The sequence below is a fragment of the Bufo gargarizans genome, chromosome 11 (genome assembly GCF_014858855.1).
Source record: "Bufo gargarizans isolate SCDJY-AF-19 chromosome 11, ASM1485885v1, whole genome shotgun sequence".
Lineage (NCBI taxonomy): Eukaryota > Metazoa > Chordata > Amphibia > Anura > Bufonidae > Bufo > Bufo gargarizans.
The window spans coordinates 51865930-51893044 of record NC_058090.1 but is presented as its reverse complement, the minus strand read 5'-3'; the positions used below and the strand labels follow the sequence as shown (position 1 = coordinate 51893044).

Sequence of the window (27115 nt, the reverse complement as noted above, 5' to 3'; positions counted from 1 at the left end):
GGACTGCGGTGCGGTGGGCTGGGCGCTAACTGATCGCTAACTACCTAACCAAGGGACCTAAACTATACCTAAAACCTAACGGTCAATACCAGTGAAAAAAAAAAAAGTGACAGTTTGCACTGATCACTTTTTTTCCTTTTCACTAGTGATTGACAGGGGCAAGAAGGGGTGATCAAAGGGTTAATTGGGTGCTGGGAGGTGATCTGGGGGCTAAGTGTACTGTAGTGGGTACTCACAGTGATGATGTGCTCCTCTGCTCCTCTCCTGGAACCAACCGACCAAAAGAAGGAGCAGAGGAGCACAGCAGCCATATAACCCCATCATATTTACTAATATGATGGGTTATGTGGCTTCTGATTGGTTTTTTTGAAAATCATCAACCTGCCAGCCAATGATCGTGGCCGGCAGGTTGATGACGAACTTCTTCTTTGAATTTTGCCGGCCCGCGATGCGCATGCGCGGGCCGGCATACCCGGAAATCTCGCGTCTCGCGAGAGGACGCACCGGCGCGTCCACCCAGAACAGCACGACCGCCGTGAAGACGCAATCCTGCGTACGGCGGTCGTGAGGAGGTTAAGGCCGGATCCGGATCAATGCCTTTCAATGGGCATTCATTCCGGATCCGGCCTTGCGGCAAGTCTTGGCCGGAGCAAAAAGCGCAGCATGCTGCAGTATTTTCTCCGGCCAAAAAACGTTCCGTCTAGGAACTGAAGACATCCTGATGCATCCTGAACGGATTTCTCTCCATTCAGAATGCATTAGGATAATCCTGATCAGGATTCTTCCGGCATAGAGCCCCGACGACGGAACTCTATGCCGGAAGACAAAAACGCAAGCAGGGGCGTAGCTATAGGGGGTGCAGAGGTAGCAGTCGCTACCGGGCCCAGGAGCCTGAGGGGCCCCAAAGACCCTTGTACCACATGAGAAGACACCTGTTTTATAGAACGTGCATGCTGGTCAAGTTATACCTCTGGCTAGAGGGAAGGTGTTAGGTCAAGAATTTGGCATGGTGGGGGGTGCAGTTTAAATTTTTGTCTCGGGGTGCAGGAAGGCAATGTGCTTCCCTGCCCCTAGCCAGAAACCAATGAGGGATGGGGTCCCAAGCTAAACTCTTGCACCAGGGCCCATGAGCCTTTAGCTACGCCCCTGAACGCAAGTGTGAAAGAGCCCTTAAGAGGTACAGTCAGCGGAGTACCTCCAACGGAGGCAGGCCACGCAGCTGCTATGGGGCCCCTGGAGGAAGGGGGCCCAGTCTTGGACAAAAGGCCCCGCCTCCTAATTACACTTTATTCTCGCTCTTGTCTTGATTCCCTGCTTCCTCTGTCCTGTCCTCGGGGCCCCCCTTTACTCAGCACATCATCAGTGGCTAGCGCTCCACCTGCTGGATTCCTGACTAGCCCTCTATGTTTCACTACTGGGCACTGGGCTGGCCAATCAGCATTAGCAGTGCTTGCAGAGCCTGCTGCCGATTGGCTTGCCTAGCGCCCATCAGATAAACTTTAGTGTCCTGTGCCACGGGAGTTGGGATTTTATTCTTCTACCATTAAATTACGAGTGACAGTGTAGAGGATGATGAGAGTGACTTCTGAGAAGGGACTGTGCTGTGTTTTTGGTGTTTCTAATTTGGTCTTACCTTTTCTCATAACATAGTTGAAAAACTGCATAATTGATATCCTGCCATATGGATCATTGTGAATAAGTTTGCTGAAGACTTTAGCTGTAAAAAACGGCCTAAAGTAAAAGAAAATTACATATTAGTAACAAGCAATTAGTAAATGATATAGACTTCTACTGCCCGACTGACAGCAAAGCTCTAGTCGATTTGTAGAACATGGACTAACTTGCATTTCGGCCCAGCCTTTTCACCAACAATTTGGAAGTTAGTATAGTTGATCATGGCTTCCTCCCCAGTCATGGGAGGCGACTGGTGCTTGTCCAGAAGGAACCACAAGTTCTAGAAACGTACAAAGAAAAAAAACAACTAATATTGGAAAGCATAAAATGATTAGAAAATAGCCCAAAACATGAAATACAGCTGAGAATACAGCATAGTAATAATCCCAGCAAGTTCTACTGTTATCTCTGACCTGGGCTAATTTACCCGAATAGGTCACCAGCATCTGATTCCTTGCTCACCAAGCACACTGCCGAACATTGTATGGTGGCTGTGCTTGGTTTCTCAGCTCAGCCCCATTTACCTGAATGAGACTGAGCTGCACCCAGGCCATGTGACCAATGGTCGTGACATCAGTGGTCAAGGGAAGGCAGTGAGAAGGCCGTGGGACTCATTGGGGCGTTGGGCGTTCTCAAACTGTTAATTGGTGGAGGTCCCGGGTGTTGGACCCCAGTAATCAGATGCTGACAACCTATCCAGTTGGTAGGTCATCAGTTGGAAATAGTCGGATAACCCCTTTAATGTGTCACTCAATGATTTGGTAATCCTTCGAAAACAGTATGCTGTAAACAATCTTATGCCAGAAAATGTTCTGATAGTCAAATTGCTTCAAGGTACAGCGGGGCATTATCACCGATGAAGGCCCCCGGCGGCTGTTCTCAGAACTGCCTGCTCCCGGTGACCGCATTTGATTTCTGACCGGCTCGCGGCACAGGTAAGGGCTTACCTGTGCATCGCCGGACTTGTGAGTCAAGATGGCAGCCCACATGTGTTCGCAGCAAACACTACGAACTGGCCATCACTGGCAGGGTAGTTGCAGCATAGGGCATAGGTGTGGTAGGGTAGGGTAGTTTTATTTTATCTATGCCTAGTTCTAACCCATGCTTCCTCCCAGATACGAGTCAAGGTAAGTATTACTATTAGTAACCTATGTCTATACTTCCAATAATTAAAAACGAAAAAAGTTTTTTTCTGGGATTTTTACATAGATTTTCTATCCAGAGGAAAAACCATCAATATCAGGTCATTGGGAGTCCGACACCCCGCTAATCAGCTGTTTGAGGGTTGCCAAAATGACACAGCTCCGTCCATTGTGTAGTAGATGGAGCTACTCCCATTCCAGTAACCAGCTCCCTCCACTACACAACACATGAAGCTGTGTAGTTCCTGCACCAGAGCTACTCCAAAACTGCTGATCGGAAGTGGTGTGGGGTATCGAACCCCGCTGATCTGATATTGATGGCCTATACTGAGGATAGGCCAGCAATAGAAAAATAACAAAAAAAAACTTTTGGGATATCTGCTACCTTTGAGCTCCCAAACATGTCCGATTATTGGAATTTTACAGCATACAGTTAAGGCAAATGCAGAATTAGTGGTTATGGGCCAAAACTACTATTTCTCAGCTTCCATACATATGTAGCCAACATTATCTTACATAGTTACATAGTTAATATGGTTAAAAAGAGACATGAGTCTATCAAGTTCAACCAAGGGATAGGAGGGGATACAAATTTTTGAAAAGGAAGTGAGACCTAGATTATTATATTTTTTTTATTCAACAGTTATTAAAGTTACATAAGCATAAGGGACACAGATAAATCAGATAATACTCAGACACGTTTTCACACCATTTTACATAGGTGTCAGCTGTGTACCAAAAAACAGAACCCCCCACTAACCCACCCCCTAGCGAAGAGACGGTTACTGTGTGGTCTGGACCCGCCTGTCTCCAAATTCAAACATAGCTCCCATTTCCCCCTCTACGTCATTCTCACCAAATCTTTTGTTCGCTACATCGGATCTGAACATAAAGATTTGCTATTTAACCGCATCATTTGAGTCTCCCCCCCATCACCAGGGGATTAGAGGAAGATGCGCCAATCCTGGAAGAAACCCACTTGCCCCATATTTTTACTAAACTTGGCGAGATACACTGCCTTTTGACATAGGCCTCTTTTTCTAGTCAAAGTATACCATCCATTCTGTTCAGAAACTCAGCTAAAGTGGGGGGTTATGAGCGAAGCCAGTGCTTAGCAATTAGTTTCCGGGCCTGAAAAAGTAGGCGCTGCACACTCAAGCATGTACAATGGTCCGCAATATCCAATATCCCGAATACACATGCCTTAGGAGGAACCCCTACATCAGGGGTGGCCAACCTTACAGACACAAAGAGCCAGGAAAAAAACAAAAAAACGTATGACTACCAGGAGCCACAAGCTATACATTGCGCGGTTGTGATTTTTTTTTTTTCTGTTATGGCATTCACCGCATAGGAAATATTTTTTTCTATTTTAATAGTTCACACTTTTTCAGGCATGGCAATATGTTTATTTTTTATTGTTTGTAAATTTTATATGTAAAATTGGGAAAGGGAACGATTCAAACTTTTTATTTATTTACTATCAGCCCCCTTAAGGGCTAGAACCCTTGTCCTGAATAGGACTTCACACTCTCCCTGCTGCCCTGTGCATAATGCACACAGCAGCAGGGAGCTTACCATGGCAGCCAGGGCTTCAGTAGCATCCTGGCTGCCATGGTAACGAATCGGAGCCCCAGGATTACACTGCTGGGGCTCCGATCGGAACTGCCACCAATAAAGAGGGGGAAGGGGACCCTGTGGCCACTGCCACCAATGATACTAATACTTGGGGGGGGGGGGGGGGGGGGGGCACTGTGCCACCAATGATTAGAATTTAAACTACTAGGGTGGGGCGCACTGCGCCACCAATGAATGGAATTAACACATTAATTCAAGTATAGGAGGCAACGTGTGCCGGTATCACATACCTGGCCTCAATAATAGGACATGCGATCCGCAGAACCACGGCAATTAATTTGAAAGCTCCGCACACTCCCAGAACATGTGCACTAGAGACGCAGGTCCCACCCCACATCTCGGGCAGGAGGCGTCAGCTCTCACCCTGATTTTAAACAGAAAGGACGGGGTCCGGTATACCCGGGAACGAGTAATAGTTGAGACATACGCTGGCCTTCACTGACCGATAGCTGCTGTGTCAGTGCAAATACTGCACTCCATTGATCCACAGATATAGGGCCAACATCCTTCTCCCATTTTTGTCTAACCGGCAGAGAGATTTGTCTTCCACAGACTTCACAAAAAGATTCCTATATATGAATGAGATTAGTCCTCTCGAAGCTCGCCGAGTGAGAATCTGCTGCATCAGAGGGACTATTACAAAGGAAACTGGGACCAGATTTCTACACATTTTCATAAGCATTAATGTAATTTACTTACGAATTTATCTAGGCCCTTTTTAAAACTGTCCACTGTTCCTGCTGTGACCACGTCCTGTCTATTCCACTATTCGCAGTTAAGAAACTGTGATGCTTCTGGAGACTGAACTTTTTCTTCTCCAGTCAGAGGTTGTGCCTCTCTCGTCTTTTGAGGGGATTTTACATGGAACAGCTTTTCAGCATATTTTTTGTATGGCCCATTTATATATTTGTATAGGGTAATCATGTCCCCCTCTTAAAGAATAAATAAATGTAATTCTTTAAATCTTTGATTTAAATCTTCATCAAGAAGCACCAAAATTCCCACATATACACCATTATAACCATGTTTGCTTTGAGTGGAACTCCTGATGGCGAATTGTTTCGACCCACAATCTAAAATGATATGTGTGATTGAATGTGTATATGATCCACACATTTGAAAGGATGAACCGCTATTAGTGACGCTCTTCTCCTCTTTATAACTTCAAATTTTTTATATTTTAATATTTTATCATTGTATATTATATTAATTGCAAAAATGTATCGTAATAATCCACAACAATGTTTACCATACGAAATTGCAGGCAATATTTATGTATAGATACATGTCCAACTTTAAAATGGATTAACTCAGTCATGCAATTCAAAATACAAGTTGTTAAGGAGGATGAAAGGAACATATAGTACAAAAAACGCATATGTACAAAAAAGACGCATAGAAAACGCAAAAAGAAAAAGAACGCAGGGTAAGCCTTGTTTAAGAAGGAAATCCAGCAATCCATGTTTTGGTGCTAGTTATGATATAAAAGGCGGAGGCACACAGGTGATGCGGTACCACTGATGAAGGGAAAGAGAGTTCCCGAAACGCGTCTAGGCTGGATCGCACACCTGTAAAGAAGCACCTCCGCATATACAAGCATGGCCATGCAATAAAGTTGGAAGAATGCTTTCAGTGTTACTATGGCACCCAGGACGCTATTAAAGTCCTGGTTGCCATAGTAGGAGCGGGGGAGCGGTATACTTACCATCCGTGCGGCTCCCGGGGCGCTCCAGAGTGACGTCAGAGCGCCCCATGCGCATGGATGACGTGCCATGCGATCACGTCATCCATGCGCCTGGGGCGCCCTGACGTCACTCTGGAGCGCCCCGGGAGCCGCACGGATGGTAAGTATACCGCTCCCCCGCTCCCCTTTACCATGGCTGCCAGGACTTTAGCGTCCCGGCAGCCATGGTAACCACTCTAAAAAAGCTAAACGTCGTATCCGGCAATGCGCCGAAACGACGTTTAGCTTAAGGCCGGATCCGGATCAATGCCTTTCAATGGGCATTCATTCCGGATCCGGCCTTGCGGCAAGTCTTCAGTTTTTTTGGCCGGAGCAAAAAGCGCAGCATGCTGCGGTATTTTCTCCGGCCAAAAAACGTTCCGTTCCGGAACTGAAGACATCCTGATGCATCCTGAACGGATTTCACTCCATTCAGAATGCATTGGGATAATCCTGATCAGGATTCTTCCGGCATAGAGCCCCGACGACGGAACTCTATGCCGGAAGACAATAACGCAGGTGTGAAAGAGCCCTAAGTTGGCTGGAGGAGGATACAACGAGACGCCGGCAGCGCCCCGCGCCGCTCGATCCTCACTAAAGTAAAACGCCAACAGAAGGAAGGTAAGAAGGATTCAATTTAAAAACATAGTATCCAATATCTGATATGGGACTGTAATTGACGTATCAGCCATCTGACTGTACCAACGCTTAACAGTTTAAAAGTGACAAGGATCACTGGAGCCTTTATATGCAATAGGACTTGCAATACATAATATATGGACTTAACTGCCTGTTTATATCTTCGCACAGAAGAGTGACTCAGCACTAGATCACAGTGCAGTTAGCCAAATTGTGCAAACGAGCACCAAGACAAATAAGGGACTACTCCTACCAACATATTCTATCCCTGTGGATTTATTATATGAAGTGAACGTCACTTCATTTTACTTCATTGTATTTTATCATATTGTATTTTATATATTGCACACGTGTTTATATATTGTGATTTAATTAAAGTCCAAATGCAGTGTGCTCGCCCATAACTGTAAATTTCTATACTTATTAATTTCGGAGGGTGGGTGTCCCTCCTTGGGTTAGCAGCACCTATTCCACAATCTCGCCCAGAGTGAGCCACCGCTGTGCAAGTTGTATTTCCATTTATATATTTGTATAGGGTAATCATGTCCCCCCCTTAAAGAATAAATAAATGTAATTCTTTAAATCTTTCCTTATTACTATGACCCTCCATGCCCCTTATCAGTTTAGTCGCTCTCCTATGTACTCTCTCTAGCTCCAGGGCATCCTTGACATGGTAATACAACAAATCTTGTTTCAGTGACCCTCTTAGCATGCCTGAAGTGAAGATAATGCTGGCTACATGTGTACATTGTCAAAATGTATAATAAAGTCAATCCCACCTGCAGTTCCTCATTGTCCAGCAATTCTCGGCTTTTCCTCTGTAGAAAGACAGCTCGTGACTCTTCTCTCAGCTTCTGCTGTAACATCTCGTCCTCTGCTGGTAACTGTGTGGAACAAATATCTGAGGCTTTTAGAAGGGCACTTCACTATTTTAGCTATTTAATACTATGGTGCCATGTTTTAAGCTGGCCATACACTTGTAGAAGCAGCTGACAGCTATTCCTAACCAACATCTCATACACATACTGCTAGGTTCGGCACATTAGATAGTCGGTTGATTCCCCTGAAATCAGCAGGTTCAGCAAACCTACATCTAATGTGTATCACCACCTCAATGGATTTTGTCCAGGTGTACATACTGATGTGCAGAGGTATAAAAAAATGTGTACCCTACTTTCTAAAAGGGGTTGCACCCCAGCCTGGAATAGCTGTTGAGAAATCCATACTCACCTGCTCCCCGTTTCTCTACCCTGGTCTTCTGATTACTATCCGACAACTTCCAAAAGGAAGGGGTCACGTACGCTGCTGCAGCCAATGACTGGACTCAGCAGTGATGTGTTCCCAAGCAGCACATGACTCAGTAGTGCAGCTTTGGGATACATCACTGTCATTAGCAGATGTGCATGTGACCCCGTCCATGTGGAAGCTCTACCGATGGGAATAAGAAGACTAGTGTAGAGAGACAGGGAGCTAAAACAGAGCGGGGGGGGGGGGGGGGGGGGGGGCAGGTAAGTATGGGTTTCTCCACAGGTATTCCAGGCTGGGGTGCAAAATTTTTAATAACTATTATTATACTGGAAACCCCTTTTAGGAAGCAGGGTGTGCATTCCTTATACCTCTGCACATCAGTACATACACCTATATCTTCAGCTTAAAAAACTAGCATATCACAAACGTCATACCTGGTACTAGGTTATTAGCAGGTATAAGAGATTACAGCCCCTTCTGGAGATACACAAGCTATTCTATTAGGCAGTTCTCTTTTCTGCAGCTTCCGTGGAGTCCTATGGGGGCCCACAGTGACTGATGTAAGACTGGAGCATGTGCTCACCCGGTAGTAGAATCGAGGGATGCTTTGGGAATTTGGACCCTTCTGGCCGCCTTTCCATTCTGTATAAAACTTGGTGAACATAGCCATTTCTTCATCTTTCATCTCTTCCTCGCTTTTTCTGCCTGATGAACAGAACCGTTTCTATTATAAAGCTCACATATAAACATATACTGAGAGAATGACAATCCCTGTCGGCATAAGGACATTATAGAGGGAGAGTGTCACTCCCTCTGTCCCCTCTACTAGCATTAGCAAAGTGACCACTGAACAAAGCAGCTCCTGCGCTGGCGGACGTGACATTTCCCATATTGTATCACTGAGTATAATATGAGTAATTAATGCTTATTACATATTATACTACCTTTATTATCTTTCTCCAGCTTGTTTTTGAGACTTTTCTTCCAGTCCATTGTAGTGCGACGTGATTTTTCTTAAAAATAAAAAATAGATATACGTAAGAATCCAAACATGTCAAAAAACACAAACCGCAGCATACAGTGGTTTCTGTCCGGCCAATTCTTTGAGAATTGCGTCTCGATCTCTGCCAGACCCCATAATAGTTAATGGGGCCAGCGAGCATTCAGTTTGCATCCGGCAGAGCTGGATCCGGAGAATTCCGCCAGGCTGTTTTCTGACGGAATTGCTGCCGGAGATAAGAAAATAGCCTAATGCAGCTTATGGGAAATCATCAGCATTTACAGTATCAGCAAAGTGGATAAGATTTTCCAAAATCTCATTTATGTTATATAAAAAAAAAAATCTGCTGTGTGTATAAAGGGAATCTGTCACCAGTGACCTCCAGCTGTTTGCATGGACACAAAGCTGTCGTTCACCTGATTAAAACGCTGGTTTTCTTTTGTTGATCTGAGACTGTTCCAGAGTTATGATACTTGTCCTTAATATGCAAATTAGGCCTTTGGTGCAATAAAGGCGTCACCATTGTACTTGTTGCACCCAAACTCTGCTAATTTCTCCTCACTCCATCAGAGCTTTTGTGCAAAAAGAGCAATGGTGATGCCCTCATTGCACCAAAGGCCTTATTTGCATAGTATCATAGCTCAGGAACGGAGCCTAAGATCAACTAAAGAAAAACAGTGTGAACCATGTCTATGTAAAAAGATGGATAGGGAGGTCCCTGGTGACAGATTCCCTTTAAATCCGTTGCATGTCAATTTATGTTGCGGTGTTCCACCACAGATTTTACCCTTTGCAGAGCATGGGTGACACCCGCAACAAATCCACATAATTCATGCCAATTCTGATGCATATTCACCACCAGATGTTTTGACTGCAATGTACACGTGTCGGACTGCACATTGATTCTGGTGTGGAGTCCATGACTAGATCCACATCCTATACATGTAAATGGGGCGGTTCACATGCATCAGAAAATTGTCACGCAGATTTCCGGCTGAGCGGCAGAAATAATACCCCTGCAGAAATAGGTGGCACATCACTTATTTCAGATGGAAACTCCAATGGTTATCATATTGGTGACATTGAGGACAATTCTCCTGCAGACCCTGAGCACAGCCGAAGGTACAACCTCAGATTCTTGCTGGATTTTTATCTGATGTGTGAACACACCCCAATGGTTCATGTACACCTAGTCTGCCAGTGCCCGTATTGCGGCCTGCAAACAGCAGGTCAGGAATATACCTGCATCGGCCGCGTGCGCTCCGTATCATGGATGTGGATCCATTCACTTGAATGGATCTGCAATCTGGACAACGATATGGAGCGGAAGGCCACGGAAGCACTACGGAGTGCTTCCGTGGCATTTTGGTCCGTGCCTTCACACTGCAAGAAAATACAACACTTTTTTTTTTGCGGTGCGGACAGATCACGGACCCATTCAAGTAGAATAGGTCTGCATGCATCTGCGCCAGCCACATGCACAGCAGATTCCAGTAAATTATGAAGGATAGAGAGCAGACCAGAACGTGACCCAAATCCAGGGTCATACGTGTCACACGTGATTGTCACAGACACACAAGACCCAAATTTCACCTGTTTCTTTGCATCTCCGCAACTGCTGCGGGTGGCACATCTGTTTATGGCGGGCATTGCTGCCACATCTATATCACTAAGCAGTGTCTTACTAGCTGCTGAGGGACTACATTTCCCAGCATGTCATGCAGATAGCAAACTGACAGACACAATTCTAAGTACATAGGAGGGAGATTTATCAAAACAGGTGTAAAGGAAAACTGTGCAAGTTGCCCATAGCCACCAATTAGATTCCACCTTTCATTTTCCAAAGCTCTGAAAAATGAAAGGCGGAATCTGGTTGCTATAGGCAACTGAGCCAGTTTTAATACATGTCCCCCACAAAAACCTCTAAAGGGACGGGCAATGTGTCCCCCCTGATCTCTACCCCGCATTCTGCCCCCTCAAGCGATCAGCAACCCAGTCCAGTCAGTGGAAGCAGAGTCACAGCACCTAAGAAGCCATACATTACCTGCTGATATGGAACCGTTACCATAGCACACTCCAATCTCCACGGTGGTTCACAGCGTCACTGCCATACTAAGCTATCGTTTCCCCCGACAGTTACTGTCATTCATAACACAGTTTTACGATATGTCTCCGGTTCCCTACGTAAACTGTAGGCAGGGAAGCCATGTTTCTGTAGACCTCTTTCCTATACAACGCTCTAAGCGTTCTAAGCAAACATGGCGCACGTTTCTGGAGACAATGGCTAAAACTTCCAGCGCTCTAGTGATGATTGAACTCTAGCGAAGTTTTGATTGGTTCCCTTTGAACCCGGAAGTGATTGCGATTTGACACAGACATGTGGGCACAAGGAGAGAAGCAGTGAGCTGAGTTATGGTGAACGTAATGGATTTACTTCATAGCTCATGATAATGAATACAAGCTTATTTCTGTAGTCACTGAGCCTGGGCTATCCAGCAGCATGTTATCCCTCCAGCTGTGCAGTAGGTCCTGGTGTAGGGCAATAGGTGCCAACAGAGTGCCAGTATGTCTGACCACTGCTGGTTTCATGCCCTACATAAGCCGGGTACCAGTTTACAACCCTGTTCAGACCATAAGTGCAACGTGTAGCGTAAACGCCGCTCGTGTAGACAGAGACGGTTCCTCTGTTAAATATCCGAGGCAGTCTGAAAGGAAGGAATACCTGAGAGGCTCATCTGTGTTCTCTGCTGGTGCCGCCAAAACAAGGTCTGACAAGAACAGAGATTTGACCGCCGGAGGCAAGGGCCTATCTGCCCGTGTAAATGATGGTAAAGTAGCTTTGCCCCCTGGGCCGTTGACTGCCGATGGCTGGAAGAACCTTAAACTGGACCATAAAGAAGACAGTAATTTTGAAGATCATGCAATGGCTCAGATGATTAAAACCAATGCTGATATAGACATTGCCAAGTCCTTGTTGTCTTACGTGGCGGGAAAGGACGGCGACGTTACGTACAAGTTACTCCTAAAATATCTGGTGCTATGTGTGCAACAGAAGCAGATCAAGGAAATCTATGACATGTGTGACATCATGAAAATGAAATTCCAGACTTTGGAAACCGGGGTTCACAGTCTCCTTATTAAAGGCCTGTGCAACACTGACCGCTGGAGGGAAGCGATAGATTCTTTAGAAACCTTAAAAAAGGCCGGCACCCCATCCGCCAGGAATTATGGAGAGTGTATCAAAGGAGCGATCGACCATCGGGATGACGAGCTGGCCTGGACCCTTTATGATGAAATGCTACAGAGAGACTTGGTGCCCCCTGAAGAGTCCATTCAGAGCCTGTTTAACGCGGATCAGGACCTACAGGATCAGGATTTCAGGGACAGGCTTATTGGTGTCCTCAGATATTTCAGGGAAAGTCAAATCTACCCTGGGCAACCTCTGATGAAAACCATCAAGTCCTGGTTTGAAAGGTAATGTTGGGTAAATCTGCATTGATGTATGCAGGAGTATGGATGATGGAGTGGTTCTCATATATTTAAAGGGCATCTGTCACCATGATCAACCCTATTAAACCAGGCATACAGCCTGGTAAGGTTGATCTTGGTGAATGAAATGAACCCTTTCTCTCTGCATCGGTAATACCTTATCTTATTTTTAATTATATATACAGTACAGACCAAAAGTTTGGACACACCTTCTCATTCAAAGAGTTTTCTTTATTTTCATGACTATGTAAATATTGTAGATTCACACTGAAGGCATCAAAACTATCAATTCACACATGTGTAATTATATAGACAATGTAAAATGCTGTGACGCACTGGATCAAACAGGATCAAATGAGGTGCTCTCAGAAAAATAGATTCACCCAATCTATTCGACAAAAGACACTCTAGAACTTAAAGATACTGGGCACTCTCGGATATGCGACCAATATTGATTTATTAGTTAAAAGTATGTGCTAGACAATTAAAAATCCAAACAATTGCAAAAACAATTTCAATCATAAAAAATCAACACCATAAAATATCTATATACATAACAAAAAAGTGTGAAACAACTGAAAATATGTCATATTCTAGGTTCTTTAATATAGCCACCTTTTTGCTTTGATTACTGCTTTGCACACTCTTGGCATTCTCTTGATGAGCTTCAAGAGGTAGTCACCTGAAATGGTTTTCACTTCACAGGTGTGCCCTGTCAGGTTTAATAAGTGGGATTTCTTGCCTTATAAATGGGGTTGGGACCATCAGTTGCGTTGTGGAGAAGTCAGGTGGATACACAGCTGATAGTCCTACTGAATAGACTGTTAGAATTTGTGATATGGCAAGAAAAAAGCAGCTAAGTAAAGAAAAACGAGTGGCCATCATTACTTTAAGAAATGAAGGTCAGTCAGTCAGAAAAATTGGGAAAACTTTGAAAGAGTCTCCAAGTGCAGTCACAAAAACCATCAAGTGCTACAAAGAAACTGGCTCACATGCGGACCGCCCCAGGAAAGGAAGACCAAGAGTTACCTCTGCTGCGGAGGATATGTTCATCCGAGTCACCAGCCTCAGAAATCGCAGGTTAACAGCAGCTCAGATTAGAGACCAGGTCAATGCCACACAGAGTTCTAGCAGCAGACACATCTCTAGAACAACTGTTAAGAGGAGACTGTGTGAATCAGGCCTTCATGGTAGAATATCTGCTAGGAAACCACTGCTAAGGACAGGCAACAAGCAGAAGAGACTTGTTTGGGCTAAAGAACACAAGGAATGGACATTAGACCAGTGGAAATCTGTGCTTTGGTCTGATGAGTCCAAATTTGAGATCTTTGGTTCCAACCACCGTGTCTGTGCGATGCAGAAAAGGTGAACGGATGGACTCTACATGCCTGGTTCCCACCGTGAAGCATGGAGGAGGAGGTGTGATGGTGTGGGGGCGCTTTGCTGGTGACACTGTTGGGGATTTATTCAAAATTGAAGGCATACTGAACCAGCATGGCTACCACAGCATCTTACAGCGGCATGCTATTCCATCCGGTTTGCGTTTAGTTGGACCATCATTTATTTTTCAACAGGACAATGACCCCAAACACACCTCCAGGCTGTGTAAGGGCTATTTGACCATGAAGGAGAGTGATGGGGTGCTGCGCCAGATGACTTGGCCTCCACAGTCACCGGACCTGAACCCAATCGAGATGGTTTGGGGTGAGCTGGACCGCAGAGTGAAGGCAAAAGGGCCAACAAGTGCTAAGCATCTCTGGGAACTCCCTCAAGACTGTTGGAAGACCATCTCAGGTGACTACCTCTTGAAGCTCATCAAGAGAATGCCAAGAGTGTGCAAAGCAGTAATCCAAGCAAAAGGTGGCTACTTTAAAGAACCTAGAATATGACATATTTTCAGTTGTTTCACACTTTTTTGTTATGTATATACAGTGGAGGAAATAATTATTTGACCCCTCACTGATTTTGTAAGTTTGTCCAATGACAAAGAAATGAAAAGTCTCAGAACAGTATCATTTCAATGGTAGGTTTATTGTAACAGTGGCAGATAGCACATCAAAAGGAAAATCAAAAAAATAACTTTAAATAAAAGATAGCAACTGATTTGCATTTCATTGAGTGAAATAAGTATTTGAACCCTCTAACAAAAAAAGACTTAATACTTGGTGGAAAAACCCTTGTTTGCAAGCACAGAGGTCAAACGTTTCTTGTAATTGATGACCAAGTTTGCGCACATTTTAGGAGGAATGTTGGTCCACTCCTCTTTGCAGATCATCTCTAAATCCCTAAGGTTTCGAGGCTGTCTCTGTGCAACTCTGAGCTTGAGCTCCCTCCATAGGTTTTCGATTGGATTAAGGTCCGGAGACTGACTAGGCCACTCCATGACCTTAATGTGCTTCTTCTTGAGCCACTCCTTTGTTGCCTTTGCTGTATGTTTTGGGTCATTGTCGTGCTGGAACACCCATCCACGACCCATTTTCAGTTTCCTGGCAGAGGGAAGGAGGTTGTCGCTCAGGATTTCACGATACATGGCTCCGTCCATTTTCCCGTTTATGCGAATAAGTTGTCCTGTGCCCTTAGCAGAAAAACACCCCCAAAGCAAAATGTTTCCACCCCCATGCTTGACGGTGGGGACGGTGTTTTGGGGGTCATAGGCAGCATTTTTCTTCCTCCAAACACAGCGAGTTGAGTTAATGCCAAAGAGCTCTATTTTGGTCTCATCAGACCACAGCACCTTCTCCCAGTCACTCTCTGAATCATTCAGGTGTTCATTGGCAAACTTCAGACGGGCCTGCACATGTGCCTTCCTGAGCAGGGGGACCTTGCGAGCCCTGCAGGATTTTAATCCATTGCGGTGTAATGTGTTTCCAATGGTTTTCTTGGTGACTGTGGTCCCTGCTAATTTGAAGTCATTAACTAACTCCTCCCGTGTAGTTCTGGGATGCTTTTTCACCTTTCTCAGAACCATTGACACCCCACGAGGTGAGATCTTGCGTGGAGCCCCAGAGCGAGGTCGATTGATGGTCATTTTGTGCTCCTTCCATTTTCGAACAATCGCACCAACAGTTGTCACCTTCTCTCCCAGCTTCTTGCTAATGGTTTTGTAGCCCATTCCAGCCTTGTGCAGGTCTACAATTTTGTCTCTGACATCCTTGGACAGCTCTTTGGTCTTTCCCATGTTGGAGAGTTTGGAGTCTGCTTGATTGATTGATTCTGTGGACAGGTGTCTTTTATACAGGTGACTAGTTAAGACAGGTGTCCTTAACCACCTCCGGACCGCCTAACGCACATGTGCGTTCCGGAGGTGGCAGCCCTGCGCTCAACGACGCATATACGCGTCATCTCGCGAGGGCCGGGATTTCCTGTGAACGCGCGCACACAGGAGCGCGCGCTCACAGGAACGGAAGGTAAGCGAGTGGATCTCCAGCCTGCCAGCGGCGATCGCTCGCTGGCAGGCTGGAGATCTGAATTTTTTAACCCCTAACAGGTATATTAGACGCTGTTTTCATAACAGCGTCTAATATACCTCCTACCTGGTCCTCTGGTGGTCCCTTTTGTTAGGATCGACCACCAGAGGACTCAGGTAGGTCAGTACAGTCCCACCAAACACCACACTACACTACACCCCCCCCCCCCGGTCACTTATTAACCCCTTATAAACCCCTGATCACCCCTGATCACCCCATATAAACTCCCTGATCACCGCCCTGTCATTGATCACCGCCCTGTCAGGCTCCGTTCAGACGTCCGTATGATTTTTACGGATCCACGGATACATGGATCGGATCCGCAAAAAGCATACGGACGTCTGAATGGAGCCTTACAGGGGGGTGATCAATGACAGGCGGGTGATCACCCATATACACTCCCTGATCACCCCCTGTCATTGATCACCCCCGTCATTGATCACCACCCTGTAAGGCACCATTCAGATGTCCGCATGATTTTTACGGATCCATGGATACATGGATCGGATCCGCAAAACACATACGGACGTCTGAATGGAGCCTTACAGGGGGGGTGATCAATGACAGGCGGGTGATCACCCATATACACTCCCTGATCACCCCCCTGTCATTGATAACCCCCCTGTAAGGCTCCATTCAGACGTCCGCATGCGTTTTATGGATCCGTAAAAAAATCATGCGGATGTCTGAATGGAGCCTTACAGGGGGGGTGATCAGTGACAGGGGGGTGATCACCCTGATCACCCCCTGTCATTGATAACCCCCCTGTAAGGCTCCATTCAGACGTCCGCATGCGTTTTGTGGATCCGATCCATGTATCCATGGATCCGTAAAAAATCATGCGGATGTCTGAATGGAGCCTTACAGGGGGGGTGATCAGTGACAGGGGGGTGATCACCCTGATCACCCCCTGTCATTGATAACCCCCCTGTAAGGCTCCATTCAGACGTCCGCATGCGTTCTGTGGATCCGATCCATGTATCCATGGATCCGTAAAAAATCATGCGGATGTCTGAATGGAGCCTTACAGGGGGGGTGATCAGTGACAGGGGGGTGATCACCCTGATTACCCTGATCACCCCCTGTCATTGATAACCCCCCTGTAAGGCTCCATTCAGACGTCCGCATGCGTTCTGTGGATCCGATCCATGTATCCATGGATCCGTAAAAAATCATGCGGATGTCTGAATGGAGCCTTACAGGGGGGGTGATCAGTGACAGGGGGGTGATTACCCTGATCACCCCCTGTCATTGATAATCCCCCTGTAAGGCTCCATTCAGACGCCCGCATGCATTTTGTGGATCCGATCCATGTATCCATGGATCCGTAAAAAATCATGCGGATGTCTGAATGGAGCCTTACAGGGGGGGTGGTCAGTGACAGGGGGGTGATCACCCTGATTACCCTGATCACCCCCTGTCATTGATAACCCCCCTGTAAGGCTCCATTCAGACGTCCGCATGCGTTCTGTGGATCCGATCCATGTATCCATGGATCCGTAAAAAATCATGCGGATGTCTGAATGGAGCCTTACAGGGGGGGTGATCAGTGACAGGGGGGTGATCACCCTGATTACCCTGATCACCCCCTGTCATTGATAACCCCCCTGTAAGGCTCCATTCAGACGTCCGCATGCGTTTTGTGGATCCGATCCATGTATCCATGGATCCGTAAAAAATCATGCGGATGTCTGAATGGAGCCTTACAGGGGGGGGTGATCAGTGACAGGGGGGTGATCACCCTGATTACCCTGATCACCCCCTGTCATTGATAACCCCCCTGTAAGGCTCCATTCAGACGTCCGCATGCGTTCTGTGGATCCGATCCATGTATCCATGGATCCGTAAAAAATCATGCGGATGTCTGAATGGAGCCTTACAGGGGGGGTGATCAATGACAGGGGGGTGATCAGGGAGTCTATATGGGTGATCACCCCCCTGTCATTGATCACTCCCCCCCTGGTAAGGCTCCATTCAGCCATTTTTTTGGGCACAAGTTAGCGGAAATTTTTTGTTTGTTTTTGTTTTTGTTTTTTCTTACAAAGTCTCATATTCCACTAACTTGTGTCAAAAAATAAAATCTCACATGAACTCACCATACCCCTCACGGAATCCAAATGCGTAAACATTTTTAGACATTTATATTCCAGACTTCTTCTCACGCTTTAGGGCCCCTAAAAAGCCAGGGCAGTATAAATACCCCACATGTGACCCCATTTCGGAAAGAAGACACCCCAAGGTATTCCGTGAGGGGCATATTGAGTCCATGAAAGATTTAAATTTTTGACCTAAGTTAGCAGAAAGTGAGACTTTGTGAGAAAAAAAACAAAAAAAAAATCAATATCCGCTAACTTATGCAAAAAAAAAAAAAATTCTAGGAACTCGCCAGGCCCCTCATTGAATACCTTGGGGTGTCTTCTTTCCAAAGTGGGGTCACATGTGGGGTATTTATACTGCCCTGGATTTTTAGGGCCCCGAAAGTGTGAGAAGAAGTCTGGGATCCAAATGTCTAAAAATGCCCTCCTAAAAGGAATTTGGGCCCCTTTGCGCATCTAGGCTGCAAAAAAGTGTCACACATGTGGTATCGCCGTACTCAGGAGAAGTTGGGGAATGTGTTTTGGGGTGTCATTTTACATATACCCATGCTGGGTGAGAAAAATATCTTGGTCAAATGCCAACTTTGTATAAAAAAATGGGAAAAGTTGTCTTTTGCCAAGATATTTCTCTCACCCAGCATGGGTATATGTAAAATGACACCCCAAAACACATTCCCCAACTTCTCCTGAGTACGGCGATACCACATGTGTGACACTTTTTTGCAGCCAAGGTGGGCAAAGGGGCACCTTTCGGATTTCGCAGGCCATTTTTTACACATTTTGATTGCAAGGTACTTCTTACACATTTGGGCCCCTAAATTGCCAGGGCAGTATAACTACGCCACAAGTGACCCCATTTTGGAAAGAAGACACCCCAAGGTATTCCGTGGGGGGCACGGCGAGTTCCTAGAATTTTTTATTTTTTGTCACAATTTAGCGGAAAATGATGATTTTTCTTTTTTTTTCTTTTTTCCTTACAAAGTCTCATATTCCACTAACTTGCGACAAAAAATTAAAAATTCTAGGAACTCGCCATGCCCCTCACGGAATACCTTGGGGTGTCTTCTTTCCAAAATGGGGTCACTTGTGGGGTAGTTATACTGCCCTGGCAATTTAGGGGCCCAAATGTGTGAGAAGAACTTTGCAATCAAAATGTGTAAAAAATGCCCTGCAAAATCCGAAAGGTGCACTTTGGAATATGTGCCCCTTTGCCCACCTTGGCAGCAAAAAAGTGTGACACATCTGGTATCGCCGTACTCAGGAGAAGTTGGGCAATGTGTTTTGGGGTGTCATTTTACATATACCCATGCTGGGTGAGAAAAATATCTTGGTCAAATGCCAACTTTGTATAAAAAAATGGGAAAAGTTGTCTTTTGCCAAGATATTTTTCTCACCCAGCATGGGTATATGTAAAATGACAGCCCAAAACACATTCCCCAACTTCTCCTGAGTACGGCGATACCAGATGTGTCACACTTTTTTGCTGCCAAGGTGGGCAAAGGGGCACATATTCCAAAGTGCACCTTTCGGATTTCACCGGTCATTTTTTACACATTTTGATTGCAATGTACTTCTCACACATTTGGGCCCCTAAATTGCCAGGGCAGTATAACTACGCCACAAGTGACCCCATTTTGGAAAGAAGACACCCCAAGGTATTCCGTGAGGGGCATGGCGAGTTCCTAGAATTTTTTATTTTTTGTCGCAAGTTAGTGGAATATGAGACTTTGTAAGGAAAAAAGAGAAAAAAAAAAATCATCATTTTCCGCTAACTTGTGACAAAAAATAAAAAATTCTAGGAACTCGCCATGCCCCTCACGGAATACCTTGGGGTGTCTTCTTTCCAAAATGGGGTCACTTGTGGCGTAGTTATACTGCCCTGGCAATTTAGGGGCCCAAATGTGTGAGAAGTACCTTGCAATCAAAATGTGTAAAAAATGGCCTGCAAAATCTGAAAGGTGCACTTTGGAATGTGTGCCCCTTTGCCCACCTTGGCAGCAAAAAAGTGTGACACATCTGGTATCGCCGTACTCAGGAGAAGTTGGGAAATGTGTTTTGGGGTGTCATTTTACATATACCCATGCTGGATGAGAGAAATATCTTGGCAAAAGACAACTTTTCCCATTTTTTTATACAAAGTTGGCATTTGACCAAGATATTTTTCTCACCCAGCATGGGTATATGTAAAATGACACCCCAAAACACATTCCCCAACTTCTCCTGAGTACGGCGATACCAGATGTGTCACACTTTTTTGCTGCCAAGGTGGGCAAAGGGGCGCATATTCCAAAGTGCACCTTTTGGATTTCACCGGTCATTTTTTACACATTTTGATTGCAAGGTACTTCTCACACATTTGGGCCCCTAAATTGCCAGGGCAGTATAACTACGCCACAAGTGACCCCATTTTGGAAAGAAGACACCCCAAGGTATTCTGTGAGGGGCATGGTGAGTTCCTAAAAATTTTTATTTTTTGTCGCAAGTTAGTGGAATATGAGACTTTGTAAGAAAAATAAAAATAAAAATAATAATCATCATTTTCCGCTAACTTGTGACAAAAAATAAAAAGTTCTATGAACTCACTATGCCCATCAGCGAATACCTTAGGGTGTCTACTTTCCGAAATGGGGTCATTTGTGGGGGTTTTCTACTGTCTGGGCATTGTAGAACCTCAGGAAACATGGCAGGTGCTCAGAAAGTCAGAGCTGTTTCAAAAAGCGGAAATTCACATTTTTGTACCATAGTTTGTAAATGCTATAACTTTTACCCAAACCATTTTTTTTTGCCCAAACATTTTTTTTTTATCAAAGACATGTAGAACAATAAATTTGGTGAAAAATTTATATATGGATGTCGTTTTTTTTTTGCAAAATTTTACAGCTGAAAGTGAAAAATGTCATTTTTTTGGAAAAAAATCGTTACATTTTGATTAATAACAAAAAAAGTAAAAATGCCAGCAGCAATGAAATACCACCAAATGAAAGCTCCATTAGTGAGAAGAAAAGGAGGTAAAATTCATTTGGGTGGTAAGTTGCATGACCGAGCGATAAACGGTGAAAGTAGTGTAGTGCCGAAGTGTAAAAAGTGCTCTGGTCATGAAGGGGGTTTCACCTAGCGGGGCTGAAGTGGTTAATGAGGGTGACTAATTGAGTAGAAGTGTCTAACCACTCTGTGGGAGCCAGAACTCTTAATGGTTGGTAGGGGTTCAAATACTTATTTCACTCAATGAAATGCAAATCAGTTGCTATCTTTTATTTAAAGTTATTTTTTCGATTTTCCTTTTGATGTGCTATCTGCCACTGTTACAATAAACCTACCATTGAAATGATACTGTTCTGAGACTTTTCATTTCTTTGTCATTGGACAAACTTACAAAATCAGTGAGGGGTCAAATAATTATTTCCTCCACTGTAATTCCACGTGTTAATTCATAGTTTTGATGCCTTCAGTGTGAATCTACAATTTTCATAGTCATGAAAATAAAAAAAAATCTTTGAATGAGAAGGTGTGTCCAAACTTTTGGTCTGTACTGTACATGAAGTGCTCAGAGCACCAAGGGGCTGGGCTGGCCACTTCATCCTCACTCCTTCAATCACTAACCCTGAAATCTTGTGAAGGCACTGTGGGCAGTACCATCAGCACATGTACGTGAAGATCTCAGAGTTAGGGCTCATGCACACATCCATATGTATTTTGCGGTCCTCAAAAAACGGATCCGCAAGAAATACTGATGACGTCCGTGTGCATTCCGTATTTTGCGGAGCAGAACAGCTGGCATCTAATAGAACAGTACTATCCTTGTCTGTAATGCAGACAATAATAGGACATGTTCTATTTTTTTGCGGAACGGAAATAAGGAAACGGAATGCACACGGCACACCTTCCGTTTTTTTTTTTTCGGACCCATTGGAATGAAGGGTTTCGCATACGGTCTGCAAAAAAAACAGAACGGACACGGAAAGAAAATACGTTTGTGTGCATGAGCCCTTAGGTCCACCACAAGAGATCTCGACTATAACATTACCTTTGTTGTTTTATTTCGATATTCTAAAGCTGCAAAACCAAGGTTTTAATGGTATGCAAATGAATACGCTTCATTACTCAGGGGTGGTGTTCTGACTGTAAGTGTCCAGGCCCCCTCTGCGTTTTGTGCTCTTAACTCCTCCCCAGCTTTGTCTGGCCAGCCCTGTAATCATCTTACATTATCTTTCCGGGATACCGCGCGAGCACAGATCACTGCCGGGCCAGGGCATTCACATTGCTGCAAATGAAGCCGATGCCATCAGTGGTTATTGGAGTGCGCATGCCCGAGCCCGGTGGTGAACTGTGCACACGCAGGGTCTCAGGAGCTGGAGAGAACATAAGGTGATTACAGGGCTGGCCAGACGAGGCTGGGGCGGAGTTAGGAGCGCAAAACGCTTTCTTCAGGGGGCGGAATCACAGACATCCTGTATACCAGTGATGGCGAACCTATGCCATGGGTGACAGAGGCAGCACTCAGAGCCCTCTCTGTGGGCACCCGCATCCTGGAAAAAGTATATGGTGTACCAATATGCCTTAGACCAGGGATGCCCAACCTGCGGCCCTCCAGATGTTGCAAGACTACAACTCCAGCATGCCTGGACAGCCTACAGCAGGCATGCTCAATCTGCGGCCCTCCAGCTGTTGTAAAACTACAACTCCCACAATGCCCCGCTGTAGGCGGTTTGGGCACGCTGGGAGTTGTAGTTTTGCAACAGCTGGAGGGCCGCAGTTTGAGCATGCCTGGCCTACAGCTATCAGAAAAGCTGTCAGTCTGTTTTCTTTGAATGCTGTCATCTGACAGCTCAATTCATCTCTTATCTCCTCACCTAATAAATACTCATTATAGGAAATATTTTATCAAACTGATAAGAATTTGGCTTAAATAAGTGTTTATGATGTCAGGAGATCAGAGGTAAGAGCTACACATGAGCCGTCTGATGATGGGATTCAAAGAAAACAGACTGTGACAGCTTCCAAACAGACTGATTTTTAACTTTTATATCTCAAAAACGGCTGGACATTTTTAATAACTAATAAAAATAAAATCTTTTTAACCTCAAATGAGTAAAAAGTGAAAAAAAGCATCCGTTTCATCCGTGAAGCTGTCTGTGTGTCAATCTATACCATCCGTGTGTCATCCGTAATTCACTGACGTTGCTCAGCTGAAAATTTATTTCCAAAGAATCCCCTATTAGTCTTCAGTGAAAAACGGACGCAACACAGACGCAACACGGATGTGTGTCAGTGATTTTCACGGACCCATAGACTTCAATGGGCGTACTTGATCACGGATCAAAGTAGTGCATGTCCCCGTTATTTTTTTTACTGACCCACTGCCAGTAAACAAAATACTGAAATGTGAACAGACACATTTAAATCAATGGGTACGTGTGCTGTCCGCAGAAAACGTCAGTGAAAAACGGAAATGTGAACGAGGCCTGACTGTGTGAAAAAACCTGTGTACGTCGTTCACCCATGGCATGATGATTGCGAATCTCGGACCCCCCCCCCCAAAAAAAAACGGAACCAAATATCCCTGTGCAATACTGGTAGCTAAATTGTTCCACTGTTTTAAGAACTTGATGTCTTGTTCAAGGGCATCTGTCAGCAGATCTGTACCTATGACACTGGCTGACCTGTTACCTGTGCACTTGGCAGCTGGAGGCATGTTGGTCCCATGTTCATATGTGCCCGCATTGCTGAGAAAAATTGTGTTTTATTATATGCAAATGAGCTTCTAGGAGCAACAGGGGCGTTACCATTACACCGAGAGGCTCTGCCGTACCCTGACTTCTCCTAAAGTCTCACTCAATGCCATGCGCTTCAGGAACCAGCGCAGACACAGTACAGGAAGGAGGCTTGCCGGCAGTTCTCTTCCAGAGCAGGTCATTGATCCATTGACAGTTAAAAATCTAGTAGTGAAAAACCTGATAAAATCAGTTGTATAAATTGCTTCCTTTTTTTTTTTTTCAGAATTCCCAATGAAACTTGGAAAGGGCAGCTTACCAAAGTCACTGACAGGTAAGTGTTACATTTGTATTCTAAAGTAGAATACATGTAGATTTGCATTTCCCACAGTAATTCACAGATTTCTGCATGTCCTACAAATAAATGTCCAGTAGGAGGCGCTCTTGTCATTAGATTGCTATGCAAATAAAAATTTTTTTTATCTTGCAAGGTTCTTGGCAACCAAATCATGCATTTTCTCTGTAGTGCTGGCAGGACGTTCTTGTGCTCTTTTGGACACAGTACCATGCAAATGCAGGACGTTCACATCTGCGTCATCATGAATCCGGCAGGCTGTTCCGGCATAGAGCAGCCTGCCAGAGATCCACCATAGGCCAAATCACCATTTAGCTTTCCATTCTTCTGATCTTTTAGAACAGAGTTGCCCAACCTGCGGCCCTCCAGCTGTTGCAAAACTACAACTCCCAGCATTCCTGGACAGACTACAGCTATTAGGGCATGCTGGGAGTTGGATTTTTGCAACAGCTGGAGGGCCGCAGGTTGAGAATCCCTGTTTTAGAAGAACGGGGAAAAAAAACAAAGCCGTTATTTTGAGCATCAGTTATGATCTGTTTCCATCCGTTTGTGTCACTTCCACCAGTTCTTTTTGACAGGAGCAAAAGGAGTTTTTTCAGGACTTTTTCTCCCGTCAAAAATAACTAATCTCTGACAGAGGCGACTCATAAGGCCTCTTTCACACGGGCGAGTATTCCACGCATGTGCAATGCGTGAGGTGAACGCATTGCACCCGCACTGAATCCGGACCCATTCATTTTTGGGGCTGTGCACATGAGCGGTGATTTTCACGCATCACTTGTGCGTAGAGTGAAAATCGCAGCATGCTCTATATTGTGCGTTTTTCACGTAACGCAGGCCCCATAGAAATGAATGGGGTTGCATGAAAATCGCAAGCAAGTGCGGATGCGGTGCAATTTTCACTCACGGTTGCTAGGTGACGATCGGGATGGGGACCCGATCATTATTATTTCCCCTTATAACATGGTTATAAGGGAAAATAATAGCATTCTGAATACAGAATGCATAGTACAATAGGGCTGGAGAGGTTAAAAAAATAAATAAATAATAATTTAATCCACTTGTTCGCGCAGCCGACATCTCTTCTGTCTTCATCTGTGAGCAATAGGACCTTTGATGACGTCACTACGCTCATCACATGGTCAGTCAAATGATCTTTTACCATGGTGATGGATCATGTGACGGACCATGTGATGAGCGTAGTGACGTCATCAAAGGTCCTATTGCTCACAGAACAAGACAGAGATGCCGGCTGCGCGAACAAGTGGAGTAAAAGATTTTTTTATTTTTTTTAACCCCTCCAGCCCTATTGTACTATGCATTCTGTATTCAGAATGCTATTATTTTCCCTTATAACCATGTTATAAGGGGAAATAATACAATCTACACTACAACTAACCCAAGCCTGAACTTCTGTGAAGAAGTTCGGGTCTGGGTACCACAGTCGTTTTTTTTTCACGCGCGTGCACTGAACATCGGAACGCAATCGCAGTCAAAACTGACTGCAATTGCGTTCCTACTCGCGCGGGTTTGCCGCAATGCACCTAATGGACCTAATCCCGACACGCTCGTCTGCAAGGGGCCTAACTGATGCTCAGGATAACATATCCGTTTTTTTGTTTTGTTATTATGATGGATCAGTGCCCGGATAGTGCCGCGCACCGCCAGACCCCATAGACTATAATGGTATCCTGCTGCAGGAACAGCCTGCTGGCTCTGGGATTGCAGATATAAACATACCATTTATTCACTTTGGATTATATTATATAATTCCTGGCATCAAAATATATTTTCCCTTTTTAATGTATAAAACTTTAGACACGTGTGTTCCTCCAGCTTCCACAGCAGAGGGTAGAGAGACCTATGTAAATTTTTGGGTATTTTTTTTTCTTTTTTTTACTTATTCCCATTTTAGGATATACTAGCTCAAGTCATGATCATAACCACTTTATTAAAAAAAATATGGGGCTTTGACCACTGGGAACCTCAAGGATCTTTTACTGCTTTTTCCTGCCCAGCAACTACCCGTGTAGCCTCTCTGCGGGGTATGGCCGCAGTGTCCTCATTCAGGTGAATGGGCCCCCCACAACCAAATGGTGGCAAATCCTTAGATGGGAATAGCCCATGAATATACATGCATTCTCAGGGAGGTTCTTTATGTGTGTGCAAGCAAGTATACCCGCAGTGTCTTGACCAGTCCCTCTGGTCTTTCCATAAGTTATATAACCCATTTATAATTTTAAAAGACCACCCCAGAATAGTCATGGCACCCCTCTGTATGTGTGGCTGACTGTTCTGGTAGGCTTTGCCACCTTTCAGTAACACATACTGTTTCCACAGTGGTCACTGTCAGGCTTGTAAAGAACCACTGGAGTCCATTCACCTGACGCCAGAGGAATACAGCACCCTGAAGAAAGTGGTCATTGACAGTGTCATCAAGGGGGAGGATACTTTTCGTAAGACCACCCCAGAGGTGAGTGATACTTATCCCTTCATCACATTTTCACCGTCAAGTGGCTCGCTACCAGCCGCCATATTGCCAATGTGTCATGGGTCTTAAATACACTTTGGAATTGAAGGTCCCTTGCTGCCCATTTATGGGTCGTGTAAACACTAGCGACCAGCAGTCTCTGTGTTCATCGGATGCAAGATGGCAGCAGGCACATGATCTATTCACGTGACTGCTTCCTTTGCTCTCCCTAACTGCATCCACTTCTGTGCGGGCACAATACCTGCCTAAAACACTAACCGTCCCTTCTGTGCAGTAATGGTACCTACCAAAATTGGTCAAAGGAATGACAACTCCTGAACATGTGACAGGGTCATGGACACTCAAGGCTCATTAATGCACGTGGGGAGTGAAGTTCATCTCTCACAGGAGACCTATTGTAGCACAGATTGCTGAAAACGTTACTGCTGGCTATGATGGACAG

The 27115-nt window shown here is 45.0% G+C and overlaps 2 protein-coding genes across 6 annotated transcripts in view; one reads left to right on the top strand and one right to left on the bottom strand.

Annotated features, from left to right (window-relative positions):
• The window catches only part of PPP2R3C (protein phosphatase 2 regulatory subunit B''gamma), a 41734-nt gene extending 30534 nt beyond the window's left edge, over positions 1-11200 (bottom strand). The window contains exons 1-6 of the mRNA XM_044272069.1: positions 11109-11200; positions 9009-9077; positions 8648-8769; positions 7596-7700; positions 1842-1954; positions 1634-1731 (exon numbers count right to left, since the gene is read on the bottom strand). Of these exons, the coding sequence (XP_044128004.1) occupies positions 1634-1731; positions 1842-1954; positions 7596-7700; positions 8648-8769; positions 9009-9057 (487 nt within the window). The 5' untranslated portion in view covers positions 9058-9077; positions 11109-11200. The remainder of the gene's footprint in view (positions 1-1633; positions 1732-1841; positions 1955-7595; positions 7701-8647; positions 8770-9008; positions 9078-11108) is intronic.
• Positions 11201-11440: 240 nt separating this feature from the next.
• LOC122921693 (protein only RNase P catalytic subunit) overlaps positions 11441-27115 on the top strand; it is a 109393-nt gene continuing 93718 nt past the window's right edge. For all 5 annotated transcript variants that reach the window (XM_044271867.1, XM_044271868.1, XM_044271864.1 and 2 more), the window contains exons 1-3: positions 11441-12538; positions 24114-24161; positions 26523-26655. In XM_044271867.1, the coding sequence (XP_044127802.1) occupies positions 11565-12538; positions 24114-24161; positions 26523-26655 (1155 nt within the window). In that variant the 5' untranslated portion in view covers positions 11441-11564. The remainder of the gene's footprint in view (positions 12539-24113; positions 24162-26522; positions 26656-27115) is intronic.